General features: G+C 42.6%; 1 protein-coding gene across 3 annotated transcripts in view; it reads right to left on the bottom strand.

The window, feature by feature from the left end:
* Positions 1-22,336, bottom strand: part of LOC118366406 (ras association domain-containing protein 8-like) — a 29,225-nt gene extending 6,889 nt beyond the window's left edge. For 2 of the 3 annotated variants that reach the window (XM_052492489.1, XM_052492491.1), the window contains exons 1-3: positions 22,093-22,336; positions 6,199-6,372; positions 1,732-2,669 (exon numbers count right to left, since the gene is read on the bottom strand). In XM_052492489.1, coding sequence (XP_052348449.1) covers positions 1,732-2,669; positions 6,199-6,310 — 1,050 coding nt within the window. In that variant the 5' untranslated portion in view covers positions 6,311-6,372; positions 22,093-22,336. Of the gene's footprint in view, positions 1-1,731; positions 2,670-6,198; positions 6,389-22,092 lie in introns of all 3 variants that reach the window. The other variant, XM_052492490.1, reaches the window with a different exon arrangement.
* Positions 22,337-22,845: the final 509 nt, after the last annotated feature.

The raw sequence follows: 22,845 nt of genomic DNA on the forward strand, positions 1-22,845 counted from the left end.
TAACTCCAAGTCAATAACACTTAGGAAGCAACACTGATTGACAATAAATTTCACAAGCTGTTGTCCAAATGGAATAGACAACAGGTGGAAATTATAGGCAATTAGCAAGACACCCCCAATAAAGGAGTGGTTCTGCAGGTGGGGACCACAGACCACTTCTCAGTTCCTATGCTTCCTGGCTGATGTTTTGGTCACTTTTAAATGCTTGCGGTGCTTTCACTTTAGTGGTAGCATGAGATGGAGTCTACAACCCACACAAGTGGCTCAGGTAGTGCAGCTCATCCAGGATGGAACATCAATGCGAGCTGTGGCAAGAAGGTTTGCTGTGTCTGTCAGCGTAGTGTCCAGAGCATGGAGGCGCTACCAGGAGACAGGCCAGTACATCAGGAGACGTGGAGGAGGCCGTAGGAGGGCAACAACCCAGCAGCAGGACCGCTACCTCCGCCTTTGTGCAAGGAGGAGCAGGAGGAGCACTGCCAGAGCCCTGCAAAATGACCTCCAGCAGGCCACAAATGTGCATGTGTCTGCTCAAACGGTCAGAAACAGGCTCCATGAGGGTGGTATGAGGGTGTGGGGTGGCATTTCTTTGGGGGGCCGCACAGCCCTCCATGTGCTCGCCAGAGGTAGCCTGACTGCCATTAGGTATCGAGATGAGATCCTCAGACCCCTTGTGAGACCATATGCTGGTGCGGTTGGCCCTGGGTTCCTCCTACCTAATGCAAGACAATGCTAGACCTCATGTGGCTGGAGTGTGTCAGCAGTTCCTGCAAGAGGAAGGCATTGATGCTATGGACTGGCCCGCCCATTCCCCAGACCTGAATCCAATTGAGCACATCTGGGACATCATGTCTCGCTCCATCCACCAACGCCACGTTTTACCACAGACTGTCCAGGAGTTGGCGGATGCTTTAGTCCAGGCCTGGGAGGAGATCCCTCAGGAGACCATCCGCCACCTCATCAGGAGCATGCCCAGGCGTTGTAGGGAGGTCATACAGGAACGTGGAGGCCACACACACTACTGAGCCTCATTTTGACTTGTTTTAAGGACATTACATCAAAGTTGTATCAGCCTGTAGTGTAGTTTTCCACTTTAATTTTGAGTGTGACTCCAAATCCAGACCTCCATGGGTTGATAAATTTGATTTCCATTGATAATTTGTGTGATTTTGTTGTCAGCACATTCAACTATGTAAAGAAAAAAGTATTTAATAAGAATATTTCATTCATTCAGATCTAGGATGTGTTATTTTAGTGTTCCCTTTTTTTGAGCAGTGTATATATGGTACCAGTCAAAAGTTTGGAACACCAACTCATTCCTGGGTATTTCTTTATTTTTACTATTTTCTACATTGTAGAATAATAGTGAAGACATCAAAACTATGACATAACACATATGGAATCATGTAGTAACCAAAAAAAGTGTTTAATAAATGTATATTTGAGATTCTTCAAAGTAGCCACCCTTCGCCTTGATAACAGCTTTGCACACTCTGGTACTGTATATGTTCCAGATGGTCTTACTTCATGATCATTTTTTTCTGCAAAAGGTATCATCACAGTATAATCCCCATCATCCATTTTACATAAGGTGTTTGTGTGTCTTCCAATCAATGATAAATGTTGTTTTCAAACCCATTTTGATAAATGTTGTTTTCAACCCTATTTTGCAGAATTTGTGGTGTATGTACAATCACTGTTTTCCTATACATTTTTCCTTCTACCAAAGCTCACCTGTAGTTTCTTGCTGGACTGTCCAAGTGAGCGGTCCACAGCCCTGCAGCTGCTCTCTAGCTGCACGCTGTGTTGAACCTGCTGCTCCAGCTCCGCCCTGACCTTCCCCAGCTGGGCCCGGGCCTCCTGCTCGTCCACCTGCCTGCTCTGCTCAGTCTCCTGCTCCAGGCCAGCCTCCATGCCCTGGATACGGGTCAGGTACTCCCCTAGCCGGGCTTCACACTCCCGCAACCGTCCAATCAGCTCCTGGAGCTGCTCCCTCAGCTGCCGCTCGCTCTCCTGCTCGATCTGCAGCTCGTTCTGCCAGAACTCCTCCTCGGACATCTCCACCTCGTTTCTCCGCAGCTGCTGCTCCAGAAGCGCCAGCTCCTCCTCTAGCACGCCGACGCCCTCCTGACTTTCGACGCACACACCACCATCACCGCTTTCCCAGCCGTGTAGCTCCGCCTCACAGCCCTGCAACCGGCTCTCCAGTAGTTGGAGCTTGTCCTTCTGCAGCTGGACCAGGCGCACCAGCTCCCGGGCTGGACTGAGGGGCACAGACACCACCCCCCTGCCCTGGTTCAGTGCTCTCTGCTGCTGCTTGGCCTCGGCATCTCTGCCCTTCCCAAAAATATCCCTCAAGCCCTTGGCCCCAGCCATGAAGGTGAGGGACTTACGTTTGGGATCCCGACGCTTGAGTGAGCAGTCATTGGCGGACGGGTGCAGCTTGGCCAGAGGAGGCAGGCTCTGGCGGTAGAGGCCGCGCTCGGGCACACGGGATGTGCCGTCGGAGTTGGGACGTTCGCTGAGGGAGGGGCCGGTGCGCTGGAGAACCAACTGCACGTCGCTGGCATACTGGCCCCACATGTTGAGGGACACCACAGGGTTCTCATGAGGAGCCAAGTGGCGTTCCGTCTCCCGCCATCTCTCGATCAACGTGTACCTGCCAGTGCGCCCTGCAAAAGAGTGAAATAATGATTTGATCAGATTAATTAATTGGAGCTTTACTAAGTAACTGGGCTTAGATGACCAATGTACAGTAGTCACACGGCAACGTTGTTTGCTATTTCTTGCCAAATACCAGCCGGTGACCAGTTACATACAGACTAGTAGCTAGACTACACTCTGCAGTAGCAGCAGATTAGAGATCATCTACCATTGACTGTCATTGTTATCCCCTCCTGCATTCAGAAACACAGCCACAACCCTAATCTGATCTCTTTACCTCCGCTAAGAACAGGGAAACTATCGAAGAACCATTCACAATTACCCCACTTGCTTTCAGACACAGTTTAGAGGGTGTGCACTGTGCAGTTGTCAGAGTAATGGGTTGTTTTTTCTAGGAAGAACAGGGATTTCTCTATTCAAATATAGGAGCAGTTGTTCAGTTCCCATTCATTCTAGGGTTGGAGTAAGGTTCAATAAAAATTCCTCCAGACCCAAATCTGTGTGTGTGTGTGTTCTGCTGCAGATAAGAGCACAAGCCACAGTCTTTCCCCTCTCAACAGCAGAACCCCTATGAAAGGAACACAGTTGTCACTACAGCTGAATCTGGCTGAAGACCTTTCACATCAAAGTACCCTGGGCCAGACAAAAGACTGAACACATACAAAAGAGGCCCTGGACCATAACTCCTGTACTGTTGATGAAGACACAGCATTTAGCTGTTAGTCCTACAATTATGTATCTGTGCATGGATCACAATGGAATAGCATGTACAAATCTAATGGATTAATTTAACATGCTACCTCTAGGACCTCCAAGTATTTTCTCTAAGAGCAAATGACCTATGTAAACCATGACATCTCCACATAATTTTGCTTCTAAGCAGCACAAAGTGCAAGTGCAAAACTGTGCCAGTATGAACTGAAAACAGTATGAAATGACAACAGTATTTAAAAAATAAATGTTTTAATCTTTATTTAACCAGGTAGGCCAGTTGAGAACAAATTCTCATTTACAACTGCGACCTGGCCAAGACAAAGCAAAGCAGTGCGACACAAACAACAGAGTTACACATGGGATAAACAAACGTACAGTCAATAACACAATATAAAAAAATCTATATACAGTGTGTGCAAATGTAGTAAGATTAGGGAGGTAAGGCAATAATTAGGCCATAGTGGCAAAATAATTACAATTAGGCAATTAAGCACTGGAGTGATAGATGTGCAGAAGATGAATGTGCAAGTAGAGATACTGTAGTCCAAAGGAGAAAAAAAAACACGATATGGGGATGAGGTAGTTGGCTGGGCTATTTATAGATGGGCTGTGTACAGATGCAATGTTCGGTAAGCTGCTCTAACAGCTGATGCTTAAAGTTAGTGAGGGAGATAAGACTCCAGCTTCAGTGATTTTTGCAATTCATTCCAGTCATTGGCAGCAGAGAACTGGAAGGAAAGGCGGCCAACATAGGAGTTGGCCTTGGGGATGACCAGTGAAATATACCTGCTGAGGCGCGTGCTATGGGTGGGTGCTGCTATGGTGACCAGTGAGCTGAGATAAGGCGGGGCTTTACCTAGCAAGGACTTATAGATGACCTGGAGCCAGCGGGTTTGACAATGAATATGAAGCAAGGGCCAACCAACGAGAGCATACAGGTCGCAGTGGTGGGTAGTACATGGGGCTTTGGTGACAAAACGGATGGCACTGTGATAGATTACATCCAATTTGCTGAGTAGAGTGTTGGAAGCTATTTTGTAAATGACATCGCCGAAGCCAAGGATCGGTAGGATAGTCAGTTTTACGAGGGTATGTTTGACTGCATGAGTGAAGGATGCTTTATTGCGAAATAGGAAACCAATTCTAGATTTCATTTTGGATTGGAGATGCTTAATGTGAGTCTGGAAGGAGAGTATATAGTCTAACCAGATACCTAGGTATCTGTAGTTCTCCACTTATTCTAAGTCAGAACCATCCAGAGTAGTGATGCTAAACAGGCGGGCGGGTGCAGGCAGCGATCGGTTGAAGAGCATGCATTTAGATTTATTTGCATTTAAGAGCAGTTGGAGGCCACGGAAGGAGTGTTGTATGGCATTGAAGCTCGTCTGGAGGTTTAACACAGTGTCCAAAGGGCCAGAAGTATACAGAATGGTGTCGTCTGCGTAGAGGTGGATCAGAGAATCACCAGCAGCAAGAGCGACATCATTGATGTATACAGAGAAAAGAGTCGGCCCAAGAATTGAACCCTGTGGCACCCCCATAGAGACTGCCAGAGGTCCGGACAACAGGCCCTCTAATTTGACACACTGAACTCTATCTGATAAGTAGTTGGTGAACCAGGCGAGGCAGTCATTTGAGAAACCAAGGCTGTTGAGTCTGCTGAATGCGGTGGTTGAGAGTCAAAAGCCTTTGCCAGGTCGATGAAGACGGCTGCACAGTATTGTATTTTATCAATGGCGGTTATGATATCGTTTAGAACCTTGAGCGTGGCTGTGGTGCACCCATGACCAGCTCGGAAACCACATTTCATTGCGGAGAAGGTACGGTGGGATTCTAAATGGTCGGTGATCTGTTTGTTAACTTGGCTTTCAAAGACCTTAGAAAGGCAGGGTTGGATAGATATAGGTCTGTAGCAGTTTGGGTCTAGAGTGTCTCCCCCTTTGAAGAGGGGGATGGCCGCGGCAGCTTTCCTATCTTTCGGGATCTCAGACGATACGAAAGAGAGGTTGAACAGGCTAGTAATAGGGATTGCAATAATTGCGGGAGATAATTTTAGAAAGAGAGGGTCCAGATTGTCTAGCCCAGCTGATTTGTAGGGGTACAGTTTTTGCAGCTCTTGAAATGACAGTAGTATGAAATGAAAACAGTATGAACTGAAAGCAGGGTATTGTTGGGCTGAGCCATACTCACACAGACAGTTTAATACATCTCCATAATGCAAAAGAGGTGAACCTTTAAAAGTGGCTCCATGCTGGTTCTACAGCTATTTCTCCCTAGAAGCGGTGGGAACAGACAGCTTCTTTCAATCTTATTTTGTTGCCTCTACATGTGGGCTGGGGTAATAGCTTCTCATACATAAATGCGGTATCATTATGGGAATACAATAATCATCATGGAGTTATCTCTTCTCCTCAGCGAGCATCTCAATGACATCTACGAATCATCCCAACACAGTTCATCTTGATTCTCACAATATCTGTTCACTCCGTCAACTCTAATCTTGATTCTCACATTCTCGTGATCAACTCCCAGTCATCTCGCATCTTGATTCTCACAATCTCCGTTCACTCCCAGTCAACTCTTATCTTGGTGCACTCCACCATCTTTAGCATCTCTCAGAAACGGACTGTCAAATATGCTGCATGCTCTGTGGATGTGTCCTGCAAAAGGATCCATTCTCACACAAAGTGTGTTAAGGCTTAATTAAAAGGGGTACAGTAGTTCACTTTAGTTTAATCTTATTTTCAATTTATCCCTTGAACTCTCTTTAATTATATATTTTTTGTTGAGTTTTGGACAATATTGCAGGATGGATTGACTCACCAATGGCCTGGGCCAGGGCGATGACCACCTCCTGGCATGTGGTGAGCTCTGTGACGCCACATACGATCCGCTGCACTCCATCCACCCACACTTTCAGCTCCATGGCTCTCATCGAAGGGGCGTCGTCATTCCTCCTCCACACAAGGGGGCGGTACACAGAATCTCTCCAGCATTCTATAGAACAGAGAGACTGTCAAATGCTGGGTTTACTACAGTATATAGCTCTGTGAGTTCACTGTATTCCAAAATGAACACACACAAACACTGAAATACAGACACTCACAAACAATGCTAAATTATCCATCTTGCTCAGTAAGCTTAAAAATGTACAAATCAGAGGTTCTGGGAAATTGCAACTTTCTTGATCACTACAACTGAGATGAGACAGCAAAGAAGATGCCAGTTCATTGATGTGAATTAAACCACTCAACATCGCTTCGTATCTTTGACCACATTGCAGCTGTGCCAATAATCACAATAACAAACCTACTCTGGTGCAGGGTTTCCCAAACTTGGTCCTGGGGCCCCCTCCACCTGGGTGCACATTTGAAATTTTACACTTGCACTTCACAGCTGATTCCAATAATCAAAGCTTGATGATGAGTTGTTATTGAATCAGCTGTGTAGTGTTGGGGGAAAAAAACAAAACCTGCACGCAGAGTTGGGCCCCAGGACCTAAGTTCGAGTGTCTTATTTATTTGTCATATTCCTCTCCCATTACTGCTACAGTCAATATTGGCAGCCAGCCAATCCCATAGAATCAGAGCATTGAATTTCCAAACCGATGGGGGTTACATGGATAGAAAAAAAGCTGAGAAATCAAAACCGCAGTCTCAACAATTAGGAATCTGTTGCTGCACTATATGCACTTTAAAGCCAGTTCAGGAGTCCCTCTGTAGCTACTACCAAGGACGACGAAGAAACTTCAGCAGAAGTTCAGTTGCAGTTTCTGGTTTCGAGGTACACATTTAATCATTGGAATAATGGGTTTAATGCAGTGTCTGTCGGTCTGTCTCGAAGGCCCTATCTGACGATGGTGGTTATATTTGGTAATGCCTACGGGAAAGCTTTCTCTGGTCGCTTGCATGAGGAACCCTTTAAACTGCTGACACAATCACCTTAGCTGAAAGGCACTCATTACAGACCTGGCAATGCATCAGGCAGATGCAACAGTGCAGCTCTGAACCACCAGCCTCCCGGGCCAGGGAAAACACAGATGCCCGGAGTTTAAGCGTCATTTTTTATCCCTCTCTCGGAACGGCCATACGTTTTCCCGTTTCGTCCCATCATCTACTTTCTGATCCTTAACTCCCTAATGACACATGAGGTGGCAACAGCTCCCTTGCCTCTTTAAGCATCTTCATCACACCTGCTGCCAGCCTCACAACAATTCCCTGTCACGTTCCCTCTGGTTCGACAACATCCTGCCGCGGGTATCCCTCCGAGACGCCTCTGGTTACTGAGGCCTTCCCTGACTGAGCTAGCCATTCAGGGGCACCATGCTACATATACAGGCCTTTGGACTCCCTGTAGACAATTATTGCAGAATCCCCAGGCCAGAGCCGCCTGGTAACTGGCTGTTAATAGGGCCATTCCCATGCTGCACACAGCCCAAGGGTAGGAGAGAGAGGTGCAGACTACCAGGTGTTAAATGTTCACATGGAAATTATATTTTTGGTGGCAGAGGTGTAAAGATATGGGATTATATGATACAATGTAGAGTTTTGGTGGTTTTCCAATCTAATAAATTCCATTCCTCAAGCATTTGATAAGATCATAAAAAAATACCCTTTGTGAAATACTGAGAAATGTGGATTGGGGTATAGAATCTTGACCACAGGACCTCTGAAGGCAGGGGCTGGGTGTCAGACTGAGGAGCTCCCTGTGAGATGCTCTCTCCATCCTCTATTCAACATCTGTCACGTGTTAAGTTGAACTGAAACCACCCTTCTTCGACTGAGAGCCTTGATGGAAAAAGAAGTTTGACTATTAAGGATGAAGGATGTCATTACTTCACAAGGGCGAAATTGTGGTGTACATATTGGTGGGGAAGGGGGGGGGGCATGTTGGGGGACATTTTGAAACCCAAAACAAAGAGCAAATGTATCCAACAAATGTGTAGAGTCACAGGTTTGATGCAGTCATTGTGTGCTATGAATATGGGAACAAATACTTAACTTTCTACTACTTTAATACACAATACTTTTGCTCCCCTAAAATGGGACTATGAACAAAAAGTGCTGTCATTTCTAAACTTTCACCCGATATGGATTCCATATGTGTTATTTCACAGTTGAATGTCTTCACTATTATTTCTACAATGTAGAAAATAGTACAAATAAAGAAAAACCCTTGAATGAGTAGGTGTCCAAACTTTTGACTGGTGCTGTATATATATTTTTTGTATATGCTCTGATTCTATGGGATTAGCTGACTGCCAATATTGACTGTAGCAGTAATAGGAGAGGAATATGACAAAGTAATTAGACACTCGAGCAGGATTTTTCAAACTCGGTCCTGGGGCCCCCTCTGGGTGCAAATGTTGGTCCCCTTTGGTCATTGTGGCTGTTACTTCATCCTGTAAGGCTCACACTCACATCAGCACCCATACACAGTGTGAGGGCCCGGAATTTTTCTGAACCGTCACAGTGCTTCTCCTTCCAATAGGGCGTTTTCCCTGTAATTCCCAATTAAAAAGCCAGCATCAGCTGCGCAAAAGTGGCGTTGTGATGGAGACGTGAATGAGGATGTGTTCAACCCTCAGTTCCGAAGCTTCTCTATTCCGTGTGTTTTGTAGCCTAATAGAGTTTTACCCAGAATCGGATCCACTCTTTGCGTCCGTGGACTACACCTCTGTTCTTCGTGGCCTTCCTCTGAACTCCTTTACCGGGCTGGACTCTTTTTAGGCCCGAGGTACAGGACATTTCTGGAGGAACCAGAACTCATTGTGTTATATTATATGTGTGTGTAATCATTTATGTTGGTAATACAACCAACGCAAAATAATATAGTTGTTTTTGAAGTTCTTTCCAATGTTTTAAGGGTTTATGAAAAGTTTATTTCCATCCTGACTTTTACATAAGTCCTTTGTATTGGTGTAGACTTGACGTACCAGATGGGACTCATTCCCTCCCAAACCAAAAGGAGAAACCAATGTTTTCTCTGGTAGGCACAACCTACCTGGCACCCCTATAAATAATAACCTCAAGTCAAAACCGTTACAACAGGGACTACAAAATGTATGAATTAGCACTTAGATCAAAGTTATTTCTTCAATGTCAAAGTATTTGTTTGGGATGAATATCAACAGTCATGGTTCTTTGGTGGATCATGTATAAATGTCATCTGACTCAGAACTCTTCAAATTGGCTTTGTAGAAAACATCTGTCTTTCATCAAAATATTGATGTTAATTTGGATGCCTAATGCCTTAATAGATGTTATGAAACAATGAAATACATAATCAATTATCATCAATGTGGAAAATACGCTGTAATGGATGACACAACATTGTTAATCAAACACAGTACTACTGTTACTGTCTTAATGCCAATTGACACTCCATCATAGTTTTGACCCGAGTTGAACTAACAAAGACCACATACACACACAATATTGTGTGTTTCTAATTACCAACAGGACATGGTATGGACAAATTATGAGAATATTTGTGCTGAAGTCATTTGCCCCTCCCCTCCTGGCATATATATATCGTAAGATTATCACTTAGTGCTGGGCATTAGGCAACCAGATGCAAGCACAGCCTCAGAATAGGCAGTGGAGAAACTTGAGCCCTTGAGCATCATTTAGCCTACTTGCAGTGTTTGAATGCTTCACAGACAAATTAGTATACCTACATGCATAAAACATTTGATAGTGTGTTTTCCTTAATACCTCAATTCTCGTGGTACCAAATTCACTTTCAGTCAGGAGTGGGAAATCTGGACTTTTCTTCTGTACAGACCTACCTTGACTAACTAAATCATAGGGCCAGTTTAGGCAAGAGATTGTGAAGCACGATGACCAAAAGATGGCAGGTCTCCTTGGTCTATGGTGGATCGCTGCTCAGGGTCTGAGCACATGGCTGAAGCCTGCTTTCCCTGATAGCTGAGGGGCTACAGTATCTACAGTTTACCCAAGAAGGGTGGCCGTCTGGCCTGGCCTCTACTGAAAACCTGGAGCTAAACTTAGGGTTCCCTTTAGCCTGGCCCTCTATTCAACCTACATTCTCTCCATGCCTCAAAGGCAGGGGGAGGGGAAGGACTCTACTGCACAGTAAGATCACAGAAGAGTAAAAGGTTGGCTGTTTTGCAAAGCTTCGCAGGAGAGAAAATGTGAGAATAGAAGTTGGTGTGGTTGAGCTACATAATAAATTGCTCTTTGATATCATGATGTTGCCTGTTAGTAAGTGGAGTTATTTCTTTAGTAAATAGGAAATCCAAATACTAATCCATTGAAAGTACAGTTGATAAAATACAGATATTGATCCAGATTTTCCACTGGTAAAACCAAAGATGAACCTGAGTGATAGACCAATGCACAACGGAGAGAACTTTAAAGGGTCCAAGGATTTGTTCACAGAGGAGGTTGGTTGTTCTAACAAGTGGTACACAAACAAAGAAGCATGCTGACGAGGGGACCGCCCACATGGGCAGTGCTGGCATGACTGGATGAAAACAATATCTCGCCATGGCAACTGGCCCCTAGATTTGTAAGGCCCCAACAACACTGACCGGATTGGTTGGCTCAGCCCTGGGAAAGAACAAACATTCACTGGCAATTAGGAAACAATCCATGTTTTTCTGTCACTTCACATTTTTTCTACAATATCGTCAGAGTGGAGTGGACTAGACTGTGGATAAGCATAAACTCTATCAAAGCTAGAGGTAAAAGTTCCTCAGTGCAGGTTGTCTGGGTAATATTTTTTTTTTAAACAATACAGGAGAGGAAAAGTGGTGCAGTGGATGACATTGAACACAATGACATCATTCAGCATTTTTACCCCACGTCAGCAATTGATGACCGTCACAGTTACATACTCATCACACACACTGAGTCTGCCCTACATCACAGACACATTTGCAGAATCATAGACAAAAACACAGCCACAGCAACAGACAATAAAAACAGAAGCCATGTTAATGATGCCTGGGCTGGCTTGGTGGGGTCTTGGTGTGAGTATTTTTTTTAAGGGGGCCAAACAGAGCCCTCTTAAAGCTGGAATTCGCAGTTGAAACAAAGTGACACACCGCCTCGGTTTTGGTAAAAAGCTGAGGGATGGGCCTGGACAAATGTAACCACTCTCAAATTCATAGAGTTAAGGATGCAAGGACTGACCACCTGTCCTTAACGATTACAAGCAACCCATAACATGATGCAGTCACCACTATGCTTGAAAATATGGAGAGTGGTACTCCGTAATGTGTTGTATTGGATTTCCCCCTAACATAACACTTTGTATTCAGGACATATAGTTAATTGCAGTATAAATGTACTGCCTTTTTTTCCAAACAGGATGCATGTTTTGGAATATTTCCTTCTTTTCAATGTTAATTAAGTTAGTATTGTGGACAGTGGCATGTATTCATGGATGCTAAGGGAAGTCAGGATTCCCCCAAAAATGTACCTAGAAAAGAACATAAAATGATGTATATTTGTCTCTCTATATTTTATACATTTCCTACAATTCGCAAGAGGCTGAATGTATCTCACCAGAGAAAAGATCAGAGCATGCGAAACAGCGCCCCTCTACATGTGTAGGCAATCTGTCTGGTCATAAATAGTATGACATTGTTGTTGCCCATAGCGTTGAATGCAAGGGAAGCCTGTGAGCATTTGGCCTCCCTTGATAGAAAAAAATAATAAAATAATAGCCAATTGGCGTTGAGCTAAACTAAGTGAGCTCAAATATGAAATGGTCCTGGCGCACCAAAAAAAAGTGTGAAGGGCAGCCAGTTTGGATTTGACTTCACGCCTACACTCTTAGAAAAAAAAAGGTGCTATCTAGAACCAAAAAAAGGGTTCTTCGGCTGTCCCCTTTGAAGAACCCCTTTTGGGTCCAGGTATATGTAGGAGAAAACATATACAGTGGGGAGAACAAGTATTTGATACACTGCTGATTTTGCAGGATTTCCAACTTACAAAGCATGTAGAGGTCAATTATTTTAATCATAGGTACACTTCAACTGTGAGAGACTGAATCTAAAACAAAAATCCAGAAAATCACATTGTATGATTTTTAAGTAATTCATTTGCATTTTATTGCATGACATAAGTATTTGATCACCTACCAACCAGTAAGAATTCTGGCTCTCACAGACCTGTTAGTTTTTCTTTAAGAAGCCCTCCTGTTCTCCACTCATTACCTGTATTAACTGCACCTGTTTGAACTCGTTACCTGTCCACACACTCAATCAAACAGACTCCAACCTCTCCACAATGGCCAATACAATACCAGAGAGCTGTGTAAGGACATCAGGGTTAAAATTGTAGACATGCACAAGGCTGGGATGGGCTACAGGACAATAGTCAAGCAGCTTGGTGAGAAGGCAACAACTGTTGGCGCAATTATTAGAAAATGGAAGAAGTTCAAGATGACGGTCAATCACCCTCGGTCTGGGGCTCCATGCAAGATCCCACCTTGTGGGGCATCAATGATCATGAGGAAGGTGAGGGATCAGTCCAGAACTACACGACAGGACCTGGTCAATGACCTGAAGAGAGCTGGGACCACAGTCTCAAAGAAAACCATTAGTAATGCACTACGCCTTCATGGATTAAAATCCTGCAGCGCATGTAAGGTCCCCCTGCTCAAGCCAGGGCATGTCCAGGTCCGTCTGAAGTTTGTCAATGACCATCTGGATGATCCAGAGGAGGAATGGGAGAAAGTCAGGGGGTCTGATGAGACAAAAATAGAGCTTTTTGGTCTAAACTCGACTCGCCATGTTTGGAGGAAGAAGAAGGATGAGTACAACCCCAAGAACACCATCCCACCCATGAAGCATGGAGGTGGAAACATCATTCTTTGGGGATGCTTTTCTGCAAAGGGGACAGGAAGACTGCACCATATTGAGGGGAGGATGGATGGGGCCATGTATCGTGAGATCTTGGACAACAACCTCCTTTCCCTAAGTAAGAGCATTGAAGATGGGTCGTGGCTGGGTCTTCCAGCATGACAACGACCCGAAACACACAGCCAGGGCTAAAGAGTGGCTAAGTAAGAAACATATCAAGGTCCTGGAGTGGCCTAGCCAGTCTGCAGACCTGAACCCAATAGAAAATCTTTGGAGGGAGCTGAAAGTCCGTAGTGCCCAGCTCCAGCCCCGAAACCTGAAGGATCTGGAGAAGGTCTGTATGGAGGAGTGGGCCAAAATCCCTGCTGCAGTGTGTGCAAACCTGGTCAAGAACTACAGGAAACATATGATCTCTGTAATTGAAAACAAAGGTTTCTGTACCAAATATTAAGTTCTGCTTTTCTGATGTATCAAATACTTATGTCATGCAATAAAATGCAAATGAGTTACTTAAAAATCATACAATGTGATTTTCTGGATTTTTGTTTTAGATTCCATCTCTCACAGTTGAAGTGTACCTATGATAATCATTACAGACCTCTACATGCTTTGTAAGTAGGAAAACCTGCAAAATCGGCAGTGTATCAAATACTTATTCTCCCCACTGTATACATGTAGGAGAACCCTTTGAAGAACTCCTTTTGGGTCCAGGTATAACCATGTTTGTTCCAGGTAGAACCCTTTTGGGTTACACATAGAACCTTTTCCACAGAGGGTGGAAAAGGGTTCTATGTGAGAAGAGTATCACATCGAGAGAAATTCGTCATTGACAGAAACTTTAATTGTTGCATCTTGCGTTATTTTCCTAAATTAGCCATGGATGGAGGTAGGAATTTGGACTTGTGGTTTTACTTAAATCTCCATACTGGCCAGTGATTATAATGGTGATTCTGATCCAACCATAAATTTATACATTGTGCCCCTGGACTGAGAGGATGGAAGTTCAATATGAAACTAGATGTACAAAGGCTAACGTTAACAAGCTAACATTGCCCATGAAAGGAAGTTAGTCTAGCGAGCAAGCATTTTAGCAAGGTAGCCTAGGACAACAAAAAATAAAAGCATGTACTGTATGACAGATCCATAGACGGGATGGCATTGGTGTTTCTCTACAAGTAGGGCGAGTCATGTTTTTTTCTACTTGCACACAAAAAAATCTGAACCATGGACAACCACATCATATTTATCTTATGTTGATTGGAATAAATCGTTTTTAGTATCTTTTAGTTGTCACCGTATTAGATAGACTAAGCAGAGGTGATTTGATGATGTTGAAATCTTCCTCTCCAGCAACTGAGTTAGAAAGGACACCTGTATCTTTGTAGTGACTGGGTGTATTTATGCACCATCCAAAGTGTAATTAATAATTTCACCATTATATGTAGGCCAGTGACACAAAATCTAAATTGAATAAATGTTCAATTCAGGCTGTAACACAACAAAATGTGGAAAAAGTCAAAGGGTGTGAATACTTTCTGAAGGCACTGTATATCTTTAATTTAGAAGTCCACAAATGGCTGTAGCAACTAAGGATTCTAGATTTACAAGCTCTCCATTGCAGAGAGTTTATCAGCCTAATTGTGCTGACATTTTTTGCCTGTATTTTATACTAATTGTTGGTATGGTGACGATGCCTTCATGCTTCAGAAACCAAGCCAGGGGAACTCTGTCCTTTGAAACAGCTAATAGAAATGTCAAAGTGGGCGGCTAGTCTTTCAAGTGTGAAAAACTGGAAATGTCAAGATTTTACCTCAACATATCCCTTGGATAAAGTGATATTTCATTTTGAAGCAAAGATGGTTTGGAATTGAAACGTGTAAAATGCCTGACTCATTCCACCATAGCGAGAAGAAGGCCTAAACAGACAATTGATGTTAGGGTGCTGTACTGGAAATAAAATGGATAGTATTGCTGATTGGCAGTCGGCAACATCAGTCATTTGTCCAATATCTCCATCCCCAACCATTGCATTCTTCACAAGACATGCCATATTCAACAGGTGAGATTTGCACAGGTAAGCCCCTCAGCACGAGGACCACAGACTTGTCCCACTCTCTGCAGAGGAGTTCCTAGGATGGTCTTGCCTGGAATTATATCACAAAGATTTCCCAAAATGTCTCAAACTGGGTGTTTTCAACACTTGTTACAACACGTGACTGACATTTCTTACTCACAATACCTGAAACTTGAGACTAGAATTACCTTTCCAGCAGTGAATTTTGTTTTTACTTATATAAACAGGGAGCTTCAGCTTAGTCAGTCACCAAACAGACAGTTTTGGTCTCTCTGGTGCCCTTTAAGACCGATGGAGGAAGGGAGAAAGGAATTCAGCTCCTTTGGACCGAATCAGCCAGTCTGATCAGTATTTCCAAATGCCTCACTGCCATCAGAGTTTAAAGAGGTTCAGTTTATAATGAAGGCAGGCAAGAATTCATAGTGAGAGGAGAAAAAAAGGAAACAATATGCACTTTGCCATACAGAGAGATGTCAGTTTTGTTAGAATCAGGGGATATTATTATTACTGGTAGATTGGTAGCCTTACACTCAGTTCAGAGAAGTTCATTTAAATTCACAGAGTGAGGTTAATGAGGCAATAATTTACTGCGCCGTTGTGGTGATTCACTGGGCACAGCGAGAATCTATTTCTTGATCTCATTCAGTGCTGGAAATGACTGAGCAAATGCTGCTCCTAGAAAGATTCTAGCACTTGGCTGTTAATCTATAGTTGGACAAGATTAACTTTCAAATCAATTCCATTACATAGGCTTTAAGAGTTCCAAAAATAAATGACCTTTCCTAGTAGGCCTTTTCTTGAAAGGTCACAGGATGCGCAAATGAGCTCACTCAAGTGTTGCGTAGTTGGACTGACAGGGTGGTACTGGCTAGTCTTGCTTGGCCAGATTTACTAGATGACTTTACCTGAATAATGGAAGATTTGCCTCAAATTATAACCAAAGCACATGCTTAGAACCTTGTGTTTTGGAAGGGTTCAGTACATGCTTAGAACCTTGTGTTTTGGAAGGGTTCAGTACATGCTTAGAACCTTGTGTTTTGGAAGGGTTCAGTACATGCTTAGAACCTTGTGTTTTGGAAGGGTTCAGTACATGCTTAGAACCTTGTGTTTTGGAAGGGTTCAGTACATGCTTAGAACCTTGTGTTTTGGAAGGGTTCAGTACATGCTTAGAACCTTGTGTTTTGGAAGGGTTCAGTACAAAAGAAGAGACACATGGTATAGTCCCACATGACCAAGTGTGGCTGTCAAGATCTAACTTAGTCTGCTCTGAAGGGGGGTTGCAGGATTAGTGCCTCATGGAGTAATTGAAGGGAAAGCTTCTAATGAATCTCAAATTTCAGGAGGCCAGGGGTAGTTCAACAGGACACGATATGAAGTATCTTCAAATTAAAACACAAAATGTGCCTTCAACTGATGCTGCTACTTCTACAACAGTCTGGTGGTCCTAAATGACTTAAATGTAAATGTAAATGTACTGTAGTCGGCAGACATTATCAAACCCATATCTTCCACTACTGATGACAATACCAGCGTAAAAACAAAATAGATGTTTGAATCTGCATGTTTGGTTAATAACAGTTTTTTTTATAAATGCACAGCCGCCTTTTCCAGTTCTAAGGCCAACCTTAACGAATAGTGAACTAAGACACATGGCTAAATCTGCTCAATCTGTTGGTCACATGCTTAAACTCCCATCACTCAGGATGGCGCACCTAATCATCTTCCACGGCATCGCTCCTAGTGAGAAAATGTGGAGACTCAAAAGGTTGAACGTAAGCAGCTTGGGGAGAGCAATAAGCTGATAACATAAGCTCCTCTTACAGGGTTAACAACAGGGACGGAGAAAGCCAAGTAGTAGTAAACAAGCCACAGCGTGCAATCTGACATGTGTTTTCACAAGTTCATCTGGGTTCTCAATAGTCCTTTCAGTAACTGGTATAACAAGGCGCTCAATAGTTAATGGAATGTACGAAACATTAGGAACACCTGCTCTTTCCATGACATAGACTGACCAGGTGAACACAGGTGAAAGCTATGATCCCTTATTGATGTCACTTGTTAAATCTACTTCAATCTACCTTTAAAAATAAATAGTTTCATCCAAAAACAATGAGCCCTAAACATGTGCAACCTTCCAAAACCCCCCCAGCTATGCTCGACAGAGTACAGTTTTAGCCCATGTGCAATTTTCACTTTAAAATGTATGCCAAACAAAAGCCAATGATTGCAAAGTTAAACAAAACATACAATTCTATGCACAATAACTACTTTTAACAATTTCCACGGAACATTTTACAAAAACACATTTACTTGAAGAACAGTGCAGATGCCATGTTTGGTAACAGAATGACGGCACAGACAGACAGCACAGACAGACAGCACAAACAGTCATTCTGTTACCAAACTTTGCATCTGCACTGTACTTCAAGTAAATGTGTTTGTCACATTTTCCATGTATGTGGTTAAAAAGTAGTCCTCATTTCTTTGGTTTATTTCAAGGATGAACTTTAATTCCAACTGTGGGTCCTGGTAGGCCACCTGTAATTACAGCCCAGTGTATATACTCAAGCAATGAAATAAGATCCACGACTCTGGAGAAACATGCTCAGTCTCCCCACAGGGGGAAGAGGAGGCCTACAGTGCAGGGGAGTAAATACTGGTCTCTCTTGATGTCTGAAGCTGCCTGAAAACAACAGTTTCTGCCCCACCCACTGTACAACCCTAGTAATCCCTCAAAGATGCTTGACCCTCTGATAATTAAAATTTGTTTTAGCTAAAAGACAGTATAAAAAGTACTTCATCCCCAAAGCTGGTCTGCTCTTTTAGGTTTAGCAAAGGACGTTTTCTAGTGTTGTTTCATTCCAGCGGTACTGTATGCCTCCGTTCACCTCTTCCCAGTATTTTAATGGCAAACTGGAATATTTCATCACTGCTGATAACATTCAGCAAATCCACCTGTATAACACAAACAATGCCTCATTTCCTGTGATGCCACTCATCAGGTGTCACCATTAACAGGGATTCCATAAAACCTGTGTTTGTGTTGTTCACCGGCTGTGCTACAAGCAGTTTCACAGTCCTTTACCTCACAGATTAGCACCAGTCCTAAAAGAGCTTTGGACCATTACACAATGTAAATTCACAACTAACACAGCCTCATACACAGACAGTGTATTGATGTGAGGAGAAAAGTGCATGGAAGTTTGTCAGTGACAGTACAAACACGTGTTGGTACTTACAGTAGTCTGCTTGAGTTCAGTGGATTGTCTGTGTTTGATTACACATTGTCATACCATGTAAATCATCCAGTAGCTGGTTGTTCACTTGAAGGGCAAAATAACCAAACCAAAATATATTGGAGTATTTTATAACATTTTTTATTTGATTAACTTTTTCAAATTTTTCTCCTCAATTTCGTGATATCCAATTGGTAGTTACAGTCTTGTCTCATCGCTGCAACTCCCATACAGACTCAGGAGAGGCAAAGGTCGAGAGCCGTGCATCCTCTGAAACACAACCCAACCTCACTGCTTCTTGACACAATGCCCACATAAACCGGAAGCCAGCCACACCAATGTGTCGGAGGAAACACCGTGCATCTGGCGACCGTGTCAGGGTGCACTGCGCCTGACCCGCCACAGGAGTCGCTAGTGTGCGATGGGACGAGGACATCCCTGCCGGGCAAACCCTCCTCTAATCTGAACGACCCTTGGCCAATTGTGTGCATGGGTCTGCCGGTCGCAGCCGGCTGCGACAGAGCCTGGTCTCGAACCCAGAATCTCTTGTGGCACAGCTAGCAGTGTCTTAGATCCCTGTGCTACTCAGAAGGCCCTGTGGACTGTTTTATATCGTAAGAGCAAACAGCAACAATTTGAAAAGATGTGAGTGTTTGCCTTTTCTGAAACTTCTTCTGTCCCTTTTACAACTTGTAGTTCTATTTTGAGTGGTTCTTTATTTTACGATAGGCCTACTATTTCCACTGCTTTAATAGGAAATTACCGGTATGTATATATGTAGTAACAATGTGTACTTTTTGTTAAATAACTGGTAACATGGCATGGTATCTAATGGTGCCTAGTGTTACCTGTTCAAATGAATTCCAAAGAAACAAACAATTAATTGGTTATTGCATTGTGTGATTATCATGGTACCCTGTAACTTTTCAGAAAATACCTGGTAACTTATGTACCATGTAATAAAGTGCTACTCTAAATGTCCTTGGCAAGAAGCTCAATAGGGACAGACTCCAACTTAGATAAACAGTCAGCAGAAAACATAACTGCCACATCAAACAAATAAATGAGACGGAAGGTTCAATTCAAACAAGCACTTATGCTTGTGTTTTTTCACCACTGTCACATAAAATAGGTGCCTTCAGAAGTATTCATACCAATTGACTTATTCCACACTTTGATGTGATACAGCCTGAATTCAAAATGGATTAAATAGATTTTTCCCCCTCACCTTCTTCTACACTATTATGTTTGCAAATTAATTGAAAAGGAAATACAGGAATATCTCATTTACATAAGTATTCACACCCCTGAGTCAATTGGCCCAGCGTCGTCTGAGGTAGGCCATCATTGGGGTCACTTTGTCATTTTCACTTTGTCATTCAGGGGTCAAAGACAGAAAGGCATCTACAGTGCCTCCAGAAAGTATTCACACACCTTGACTTATTCCACATTTTGTTGTGTTACAAACTGAGTTCAAAATGTATTAAATTGTTGTTTTTTCACCCATCTACACACAATACCCCAGAATGACAAAGTGAAAACATGTTTTTAGATATTTTTGCAAATGTATTGAAAATGAAATAAAAAATGTATGTAAGTATTCACAGCAGAGTAAATATTTTGTAGAATCACCTTTGGCAGCGATTACAATTGAGTCTTTCTCTAAGAGCTTTGCAAACCTCAATTGTACAATATTCTTCAAGTTCTGTCAAGTTGGTTGTTGATCATTGCTAGACAGCAATTTTCAAGTCTTCCCATAGACATTCAAGACGATTTATGTCAAATCTGTAACTAGGCTACGCAGGAACATTCAATGTCATCTTACTAAACAACCAGTGTATATTTGGTGTTGTGTTTTAGGTTATTGTCCTGCTGATGCGTGAATTTGTCCCACAGTGTCTGGTGGAAAGCAGACTTATGCAAAATCCTAGAGGAAAACCTTGTTGAGCTTAGCTCTATTCCGTTATTTATTTTTATATCCTAAAAAACTCCCTATTCCTTGCCGATGACAAGCATACCCATAACATGATGCAGCCAACACCATGCTTGAAAATATGAAGAGTGGTACTCCCTGATGTGTTGGATTTGCCCAAAACATAACACTTTCTATTCAGGACATAAAGTTAAGTTATTTTCCACATTTTTTGCAGTTTTGCTTTAGTACGTTATTGCAAACAGGGTGCATGTTTTTGACTATTTGTATTCTGTAGAGGCTTCCTTTTGTCCACTCTGTCATTTAGATTAATATTGTGGAGTAATGTTGAACCATCCTCAGTTTTCTATCACAGGCCTCAGGGTTTCCTTCCTCTCCAGCAGCTGAGTTAGGAAGGACACCTGCATCTTTGTAGTGACTGGGTGTATTGATACACCATCCAAAAAGTTTAAATAAAAACTTCACCATGATCAAAGGGATATTTAATGTTTGCTTTTTTATTATTACCCCTCTACCATTACGTGCTCTTTGTGAGGCATTGGGAAAACCTCCCTGTTCTTTGTGGTTGAATCTGTGTTTGAAATTCACTGCTCAACTGAGGGTCCTTACAAATAATTGTATGTGTGGGGTACAGAGGTGAGGTAATCATTCAAAAATCATGATAACCACTATTATCACACACAGTGAGTCCACGCAACACATTTTTACTGCTGACTCAAGACATTTCAGCTTTGCATTTTTTAATTTCTAAAAACATAATTCCCCTGACATTATGGGGTATTGCACATAGGCCAGTGACACACAATCTCAAATTAATCCATTTTAAATTCAGGCTGTCACAACAAAATGTGGACATGTCAAGGGGGTGTGAATACTTTGAGAAGGCACTGTAGATTATTTTCAACACAGATGCTTCCAGTCATGGCACAGTACAGTCATTGAAAAAGCCTATTGCATGAACATGATGACAGGTTTGATTGAATCCAGCCCCTTGTGTCACACAACTTTCACATGGGATGGAGCATTACACAATATTTCTAGTTGTTGGATACATGTATTAAGAAATTGCTCACCAATGTTTAATATACATTTGTAGTCATTTTCAGATCCTGTTGACAAGTTGAAGCGAGTTACAGTAGTGACAACACACGCACATACTTTTTCTTATTAATCCAAATTCTATTGACATTCAAATTGGCAAGGTATTCTCTCTGCAACCAGTCCAGATAGTCCAGAGATTTGTTTAGGTCACATAGCCTACTCAAGGGGGCCCTACATCCATAGGCTATTAAATTAGGGAAAATGTCCCTAATCACATCTGGCAGTATTTTTTTTATATGATCACTCTTTTTTTTGGAACCCAAACTTAATATTTGAGGCCAAACAAAATGTATCTGGGTGTATTTCTCTTGGTAGAAATAACATAGATGAATTAATTTAGTGAGAATGAAAATGCATTGGCTGTAACACAGGTAATTTTACATTTCCAGCTATAAGTACCATCATACTTGAGTTATGGTGGGCTCTTTTTTTGCTCTTAACGCTGTACTGCGAAGTAGCCTTCGCAGGAGCTGGAATCAGGAGCGGTCTTCGCAGTACAGTGTTAAGTATTGGCTGCGCCTATTGCAAATCCATTTACCTCTTTCCAGCCGCAGTCCTCCGGCTAAAAGTGTATGAGAAGCTCCCCTCTTTCTCTGGTCCCACTCTGAATTCCCTCAGACATTCAATCCGGTAATATATAATTGTTCTCGCGGCTTATTTTATTGCATAATCCAAAGGTTTATATATTGTGCAAATAGGCTACCTAATTCAAGTTTGCGCTCTGCATATCCACGCGTGTTTACTGTGCAATCCGTGGTAGGACATCTGATTCCAACTCCTTTTTGTGTAATGTTGGCAACTGTAAGGGGACCGCGGAGTATGTATCCCTTCCGGGTAAATTCCTTCAGCCTTCACAATAAAGGTCCCTCGTATAATTAAAAAAAAAAACATTATATAAAGGGAAAGGGGAATACCTTGTCAGTTGTTCAACTGAATGTCTTCAACTGAAATGTGTCTTCTGCATTTAGGCCAACCCCTCTGAATCAGAGAGGTGGGTGGGGCTGCCTTAATTGACATCCACGTCTTAGGGAACAGTGGGTGACCACCTTGCTCAGGGGCAGAACGACAGATTTTCAGCTCAGGGATTCGATCTAGCAACCTTTCGTTACTGGCCCAACGCTCTAATACAATATTAAGCTATATTTAGTCAACTATAAGTGAGGTTTGTAAGTTTTTTGTTTTAATCAAGCACATTATGCCTACAACATGTGTTATGCACATGTAGAACTTTTAATTTTAATTTAATTTTTTTAACCAGGTAGGCTAGTTGAGAACAAGTTCTCATTTAGAA

The sequence above is a fragment of the Oncorhynchus keta genome, chromosome 33 (assembly GCF_023373465.1).
Source record: "Oncorhynchus keta strain PuntledgeMale-10-30-2019 chromosome 33, Oket_V2, whole genome shotgun sequence".
Classification (NCBI taxonomy): domain Eukaryota; kingdom Metazoa; phylum Chordata; class Actinopteri; order Salmoniformes; family Salmonidae; genus Oncorhynchus; species Oncorhynchus keta.